At 37.7% G+C, this 9,245-nt stretch overlaps 1 protein-coding gene across 1 annotated transcript; it reads right to left on the minus strand.

Annotated features, from left to right (window-relative positions):
• Positions 1–3,421: 3,421 nt before the first annotated feature.
• Positions 3,422–8,888, minus strand: LOC117326892. The gene is made up of 3 exons (XM_033883690.1): positions 8,744–8,888; positions 5,277–5,369; positions 3,422–4,342 (listed from the first exon to the last, which is right to left on the minus strand). The coding sequence occupies exons 1-3, from the start codon at positions 8,886–8,888 to the stop codon at positions 4,239–4,241; spliced, it is 342 nt and encodes a 113-aa protein (XP_033739581.1). The 3' UTR covers positions 3,422–4,238.
• Between the last annotated feature and the right edge of the window lie 357 nt (positions 8,889–9,245).

Here is a 9,245-nt window from a genome sequence, read left to right on the forward strand (position 1 = left end):
AAGGTGTCCCGACACTTTAACACTAGCCCTCCACCTCTGGGTTGCGAGTTCGAAACCTACGTGGGGCAGTTGCCAGGTACTGACCGTAGGCCGGTGGTTTTTCTCCGGGTACTCCGGCTTTCCTCCACCTCCAAAACCTGGCACCTCCTTAAATGACCCTGGCTGTTAATAGGACGTTAAACAAAAACAAACCAAACCAAAACCATTGCAGGGAATATGAAATAAAGTCAGACCGACTTATTTGTACCATATTTCAATCACATTTGATTGGATGCTGTTTCAATATTGAAAGATTATGGAAATATCTATCATTGCACATGATGAAGGTCCTTTTTGATGGATTTAAAAATTTCTAAAAGTTATATAAATACAACTCCATCGAGTTTGGTTTGGTTTAGTCTTGCGTTGTTTGACATCCTGTCAACAGTTAAGGTCATTCAAGGACACTTCTCTGCATGCGAGATAAATGCGCGAGGTGTATGCTAGGTATATTTTGGGTTGCACAGGAAGTACTAGCAAATGTTATCCCAACTCCGGACTCCAACTCCTAACCTTTATCATATTACTCTTGATCTGGTAGGAAGGTGTACGCGGAACAATGAATGGGGTTCTCATATACTGTCACTGAAACTTTAAAAGAATGTAAAAAGCGCAACTATCAAAATGAACACTTTCTGTACATTCAAAAGATACATTTATATTTAGTCATGTGTCCCGATTTATGATTAATATATGAATATTTTAAAGTGAATAATGATGAAATTCTCTTCAGGAAAAAAAAAGACTCTGAATATCATCGAAAAGTTTATTATAAGTGCACAGAAACCTCAATTGATTCTATAACAAAGATTCGAGCTTCTCATTCACGTTAACCAAACCACTGGGTAGTCTCTGTGCATGCGTGCACGTAGGCTGTCACATTGGATAGCGTTGTAGGAATGTACTTTTATTCGTTCAACAGAAAAGTACAATTCTTTAAGCATTATCAATATGGTCCTGGGCTGCATTCAATATCAAAATCTTTTGCGTACTAATGTTTTTTTTTTTTATATCCCTTTATTTTTGACGCGTACATCAACACTTCTATAATTATTCAAAGGCTTGATGTTTTGCGTTGCTATCGCCGACGGTTTCAAAGCAAAATTCGGACTATATATAGCACGAGCACGCGCTTCCTGACTAGAACCTCCACACTGTATAGGAATTGAAAATTTCTGAACTGTGCAAAGATGTTTGGTACACTCATTAGTTAAAATAATAATCGATCTTTTGACTAATGAGCCAACCACCTTTTGTTGAATTGCCAACGTCTGCCGCATTCATCATTCTATACAGGTCAGTGGCGTAGGAAGTCGTCAAAAAGTGGGGGGGCAAAAATCTTTTTAACCTTAAATTTTACGCACTAAACAAATTGTATGCCATCTCCGCAAAATTAGGCAATAATTATCATTTCAACATCCCCATGATATTTTATGTAGTACAAAATAAGTTATTTACGCAAATCAGGATATATTATTTATGGCAAAACATGAATCACCAGGCCCGGCCAGGATTTTCGAAAGGGTGGGGGGTCCTGTAATTTAGTAATAATGCGAGCGCCGTAGGCGCGAGACGTTTTTTTTTGCTTTTTTTTTTTTTTTTTTACGAGGGATCTGAGGGGCCGCCCAGCGGGTCCAGGGCAGCGCCCTGATAGGGGGTTCAAGGGGGTCTAAGTCCTCCGCGGAAAATGAATATAGCACATTTCCGATAATTCGGGATCAAGCGCGGATCCAGGAGTTTTCGAAAGGGGGGGTCCAGTAATTAAGTGATCATGCGAGCGCCGTAGGCGCGAGTCGATTTTTTCCCTTTTTGCGAGAGGTCTGGGGGCCGCCCAGCGGGTCCCAGGGTGGCAAAGCCCCCCTGTGGATCTGCAATCGAAAGGGGGGGGGGGGGGGGGGGGGGCAGTAATTTAGTGATAAAGCGAGCGCCATAGGCGCGAGCCGATTTTTTTTTGTATTTCCTCGTACCTGTCGGTAATTAGTATCACTATTCACGTTAAAACCGCGCATTCTTATTCATGTTGTGTTTATGTCTTGTTCTCATTATGAACTCAATTAACTTCACAAATTATCATCAACTTATTGAATCTATGTGATGAAGTTAAGCAAAATTTCGTATTAAGATATAAATATTGACTTACCAGGCTATTGCAGGCGACAGACACACAGGTCTGAGGATTGATATACTAGTATAAAAGTCGGAATGTTCCGGATGTACAAGATAAAGTTTTTATCGTTGCCTTCAAGAAAACATTATCGGTTCGAAAATATACAGATATTTATCGAAATGAATATATAAATTCGTGTATTTCCCCTTTTTTAGATTTTGGATGTCAAAAAGTGGGGGGGGCAAAAAGATATGTTTGCCCCCCCCCCCCCCCCCACTGAAAAAAGTGTGGGGGGGGGGATTTGCCCCCCCCCCCCCCCTGCCCCCCCGCTTCCTACGCCACTGCAGGTAGTTGAATCCAATCTAATTAAAATCTAGATGGTCGTTCTCACAACGTTACGACATCGCATAAGGGGTCACGTCAGGATGACCTTTTGGATTAACCAATCAAATTACTACTTGCAGTATCTTGGAAGTGAATTTCGTATGTGCGAAATAGCATGACTAAATCGAGAGTCATATTATGGCAAGCCAAATTATCATTTATTCACGGAACAACGTTGGTCCAGGATTTTACCAAATTATATAAGAAATATTATATACTTTTTAAGATATTTTATATAATATATAAGATATCTCATAAAAGATATAAGATATCTTATAAAGAAAATTAAAAAAGATATCTTATATATTGTGTAAGATATCTTAAATATAATATGAAGTCTTATATATTATATATGATATCTTATAAAGGAAATTGTATAAGATATCTGATCTACTTCGATTATAAGATATCTTATAAAGAACGAGATTTGAATTTGAGATAATGAATAAGAGAGCATAGCTTGTACAATCTGTCAATCTGTTTCAAGTCATTTCGTCCAATGAAGCATATAACTTATACATGCTGTATCGAAATGGTTAGCTTCAGATACGTAATGTGACGAATGGGTGAGGTCGATGACATCGAAAAGTTGACAATTCGCCATGAAAGTGAAATATTGAGATAACAAAGGTCACCAGAACGTGACCCCTTATGCGGTGTCGTTAGATGTACATGTACCGTAGTGAGAATGGCAATCTTGATTTTAATTAGATTGAGATGAATCGAAATCTCCATTCATCGGTGCACATTACAGTGATTCAGATGCTGAACTGGTTTCGTGATCTCCGCTTTATGAAGACAAGTTCTTGTAGTCTTCGAAAGGTTCACGAACTGTTCCAATCCGAAAATAACATCGTGATATCGCTATTAGAAAAAAAAACCCATCTAGGATTACAAATATAAGTATTTATGTATACATGTAGCTATATATAGGAGTATTCTGATGAACGATCGAACGACATGCCGATTATTTAGTCCCGCATTGGTCAGAAGCATGCCTGGTAGCCCGGCCACTTTTCTTCGTTCTGAATCCTACTATCACTTCACTAAACACGTGCTCTGGCTTTATCCCCAAGCGAGATAAACTCTTTTGAAGGTTTTTAAGTTGGGCCATTTGCTATGGCAATGATGAATCCATGGACAATGTAATCGGTTATTGATTTGAACCACATTTACGTTTTGCTGTGTTTTAATCGGACGATTTTCACAATCATATTGTATTGCGTGTAAATTATAGGCGATTTGAAAGAACTTGTTTAATTATATGAATACTGCAATTTTACAAATTAAATTTAATGAGATAAATGTTGTAGCACTCGTGTCATCACAGTTTACGGAGTCATTGGGCAGATTCGTTCGAGCTTGAACCACAATTTAGTTTTCCAATGTAATCTCGTCACTGTTTGTGACAAAATGTAATTCCGGTATCAATGAAATGCAGTCGCTGCTAAAGTTTGCTTTTGATTAGCTCAGCACATAAAGTCCAGTTAATTTACCGAAATATCCGCAATAACGAACTGTCCGGATTAATGAAAACCTCATTTAGCGTCATCAGTGTTTGTTTCGAGAACAACAAATTGATCCGTTTTCCTCAAACAGATTGTTTGTTATTTATTAAACACTTGTAGGTGTTTGTTCCTCTGATGTCGGAGCGATATTTTATCACGGGATAATAAGGTCCAAGTTCCGGTTATGCGCAGTACGTGTGTCACCCCAGCCATGACCACGTCCTGGAAATTGGGTCGTGGTACCATTCATCGTTTGTAGAGAGACAAATATGGCTAGTCCGAGTCTTAGGTCTCATTCTGGAGTCTAGCAAAGAAAGTGATAAAATGTGAAATGATTATTTGTCAAAAAATCACACGCATATTTATCTTTTCAAGACGTCGTCTTGTTCAACTTCAAGACAAATATTGTAAAAGTATACTTGTTTGTGGTCACTGAATAAACCAATTGTTTATAAACAGCTACATATAATGTATGAACAAAAAACTGCTCGCCTGAGCAGAAAATCCATGCAATTTGGACTTTGGACCTTTCTCCTAACTTGCCCATGAAAACCAGAAAACTACCTGTCAGTTTTAAACTTTAATTCTCGCGCGACTATTGTCGATTGTATCCAGAAGCTAGCGGGCAGTTAAAGCAAACAGGAAAAGGGATTGAAACTGACACGAACAGACAAAGCGGACTTGAAATGGGGGCGGGGCAGCTTAACAGTCAAACTCGAAAACCCTGCTTAACTCGAAGTAGACATTCATTTCAGACAGTAACCATTCTATAATAAATTATTTGGTTTTCTCGAATACTCTGGACATCCCGAAGTTTATTTCAGGGCTCTATTAACTTCGAGATAATGAGATTTTTACTTATTACTGAAAATAAAAGACACGTTGGAAGAAAAAAATGCTTCAATAAAAAATTCCAATCGGGACATGAGACTAATGGTAAATAAAAAGTTCGTAAAGCCGAAAGGTAAAATCTTAGATGTACAGGAATATTGGTGACAAAAGGCATTTTATCTTACTCCTATATTGCTAAGCCTGTTTAGTTTTCACCTTCCCGACAGATGGAGACGGAATCGTAGGGAAACGTCCTCGAAAAGAAAAATAGTTCTAAGAAAAAAATGGACATTGGAAATGACAAGAACTACTAGTAATATGAAAACAAATATCAAAAATGTAATGTAGAAATATCGGCGGTTTGGTTTAATGTCACTTTTTTTTTTTTTTTTACATATTTTACGTACCTTTCGTGATATCGTGCAGACGACTGACGCCTCTTTGCAGCCATTTAACCAGGTTCCGTAGTTTTGTATTCCATATTCTTAGAGACATATCGTCTGAAATAAACCAATAAACCAATAGCCGAGTCAGAAGACATCTTCGGATACCGACGGTTGCTTGCACTACTATACACAACGCCACACCAAGTGTAACGTAGCATAGTGCTTTCAACCTTGGGCTTCCGGCGATGGTCACTTGGTGTGGCGTTGTGTATCGTAGTGCTAGCAACCGTCGGTATCCGAAGATGTCTTCTGACTAGGCTAGGTAGGATTTCTCTTTAACTCAACTGTAGACCGCCAGACTAGCGAGACAATTTAAAGCGATCCTACGCGTATATATGTAAATTATTGACAATTTAACGTAAATGGATTGTCAAACATTCCAAGAAAATCATCCTCTATATCAATATTTCTTCATTTGAACTTTTGGCTGTAATCTATCCCACACAAAGTCAAATAAAACTTGAGAACAAGGATCACATAATTACCTACTTAAATAATTACTGTATTTACCTGATGCACCTAAGTCACGTGCTCTTTGACGTCATGCAGTTTTAAACTTCATTGGGTAATATTCTGCGAAACTTGATAAATAGAGGTTACACAACGAGTGGTTGTTGGATATGGAATTTATTTCACACGAGTAAGTTATTTTTTAAAAGTTACAAAAGACACGAGCTTTATTAGCGAGTGTTTTTTGCAACTTTTAAAAAATAAATTACGAGTGTGAAATAAATTCCATATCCAACAATTTTGAGTCGTGTGACCTGTTTCTGCCACAATAATATCGGCTTGAATCAAAGGGAAACGTGGCCAAGTATAATTTCGCGTATGCAAATAAAGTGTACCGCTGACATCCGGGACCCGGTGATGTGACGTCATTAGATTATTGATGACGTCAATAACAATTGCAGCTTGGGTCAAAGTTCACCGTGTTAGCCAATCGAAATGCGTACAGAGTTTATATCACGTGTGGTATAAACAGATTGTTAATCAACGGCTGTAATGATTAACTGATGGTCTGAGAGTTGAATAACACGGGGTATTGTGGTAGAAATAGAGGTTACACAACGAGCGATTGTTGGATATGGAATTTATTTCACACGAGTAAGTTATTTTTTAAAAGTTACAAAAGACACGAGCTTTATTAGCGAGTGTTTTTTGCAACTTTTAAAAAATAACTTACGAGTGTGAAATACATTCCATATCCAACAATTTCGAGTCGTGTGACCTGTTTCTACCACAATAATATCGGCTTGAATCAAAGGGAAACGTGGTCAAGTATAATTTCGCGTATGCATAAGTGTACCGTTGACGTCCGGGACCCGGTGATGTGACGTCGTTAGATTATTGATGACGTCATTAACAATTACAGCTTGGGTCAAAGTTCACCGTGTTAGCCAATCAAAATGCGTACAGAGTTTATACCACGTGTGGTATAAACAGATTGTTAATCAACAGTTGTAATGATTAACTGATGGTCTGAGAGTTGAATAACACGGGGTATTGTGGTAGAAACGTAAATACACTCTCTCCGGAGACTTTAAAAAAGCTTTAACTGTTGCATGTTCATTAGATTTCGAGCTGATGAATATTTGACAACATTGCAAAATTCATGTTTAGTTGGTATTATCTTTAATTCAAGCATCAGATAGAGTACGTTTGAAGTTCAACATGTGCAAATAGACTTTCTTTCAACTTTCCATTTTATTGATGAAATCAGTAGGAATGCATATTTTAATAGATTATCACGTGTGATATCACGTGATTAATTTTAGCACTATATAACATGTTTTCGTTATAGGAGAATATTGACATAGTTGAAGGACCGTGTACAATCGACACGAGCAAAAATGTTCCCAGGAATTTTAGAAACAGGTTGAAGCTTGTGATTGGCAGAAAATGAAGACATCTTGAATGTGTAAAAAATTACGTCACATATTGCATGATCGGTAAAAATAACGTCATGACATTTTTAAATTTTGCATTAATTTGGCCAAGCTGTTAGAAATTTCTTTTGAAACACTTCTTTAACACATTCATCATAATGAATATCTAATTAACGATTTTGACATGTCGTATTTGTGCATAGCTGCAGAGAAGAAACAATATATTTTCAGTCCAAAATTACTTAATCACTATCTCTCAACACCGCTGAATATACAACTAGACTTCTTTTTCTTTTTTTAGAAAAAAATGCCCCTTTAAAGAGTTTGAACCAAATTGATGACCTTGTAGTTGTTAAGGTAACTATGCATTATACTTATGATGTTAATATGCTTTATGCTTATGGTGTTAAGGTGACTATGCTTTATGCACACGTGTAATAATACTATACATAGCTACCGTTTAATAGATATAGGTGGCTATATATTCTAAGTAGGTCCACTCATGCATGGATGCATGTGTCACAGGTAGAGCCTTAATTAGGTATGTACAAATGTATTCACTATGGTCGGTTGGTTGGTTTATATTGTTTAAAACGTCCTATTATTTAAGGACATGCCAGGTTTTGGAGGTGGAGGAAAGCCGGAGTACCAGGAGAAAAAAACACCGGCCTACGGTCAGTACCTGGCAACTGCCCCACATGGATTTCGAACTTGTGACCCAGAGGTGGAGGGCTAGTGTAAAGTGTCGGGACACATTAACCACTTGGCCACCTCAGTCCCGTATGTATTCACTACGGGATAAGGCGTCCCGCATGAACACTTATACAAGAAACATGACGATTTGAATACCACCAGATATTTTAAAGAAGGCCGAGTTTTGTTTATAGGTTCACCAGTGAACTGTCGCCTCGACCTTCTGACTATCGCCTGGGATATAGGACATGTGAACAGAAGTTGCTATTTTAAACAGTGTCACTTTGACAAGAGAATATCTTATCAGTCTTTATGTACGGTTTCTCAGTAAGCCGCGGACATGTTTATATCTCGGCACATCAATCCACTGTCATAAAACTCTCTTGATGTCTCTGGCACCATGATAAGTAGCCTCGTATCATCGTCGTATGTAGGCCAAAACAAATCTCCTAACTCCCTCGATCGTCATCGTTCAATGAAGGATCATCTCTCTCGCCCTCGCATTTATCCCTAACCAAACACTACAGAAAATATACATGTATATATATAAAAAAATGTACGTCGACTAGTACTGACCATTATCTAGAAACTCGTAAAAAAAAAAAAAAAATCAAAATGACATAGGTGTTGTCACCAACCTGAATGTAATATACACACGTAGTTGATGTATATAAGGTCTAAATTAGATAAGCATTGTTAAAGATTTAGTATTGTAGAACATTACCTACATATTATGGTATTTACGGTAACGACAATATTAGCCACAATGCCTTACACTTGCCGTTTAAATATATCGATATTTTCCTTGCTTAAACGTCCACGTACATATTGACGATAAAAATGACTCACCTTTAATTAGCTGTTTCAGGAGAGTCCGTGTTCCGAGATTTTCCGGAAGACGTGGTGTTTCCGACACCTGTCGCCTGTTTATTCCCTGAGAAACTTGTCGTTCGCCACCTGATCGTCCTATTCGCCGTGCGTCAAGACAACCCATGCGCACAGGTTCCGGCGACAAGTCTCGGAAATAGGTATATATAGGATTTAAAAAGAATGTGTTGATAATATGTATGTAGGTTATTTGATAAGTAAATTGATTATCAATAAACAGGTGCACACGTGGTGTATTTGATACGAGTATCGCTGTGTATTTTAATGCTTCGCGGGATGATCTTGACAACGTTTACTGAGGAATACGTAGGGGTTCTTATATTGGGATCCTTAGGGATTGAAACATGCATCATGAGAAATAATAAATACTTAGCGAAAATTCATGTCCATTATTGAATATATATATATGTATATATAATGTATTCAAGTACAAACATATACAATAAACAAGCGTTACAAAACA

The sequence above is a fragment of the Pecten maximus genome, chromosome 5, assembly GCF_902652985.1.
Source record: "Pecten maximus chromosome 5, xPecMax1.1, whole genome shotgun sequence".
Taxonomy (NCBI): Eukaryota; Metazoa; Mollusca; class Bivalvia; order Pectinida; family Pectinidae; genus Pecten; species Pecten maximus.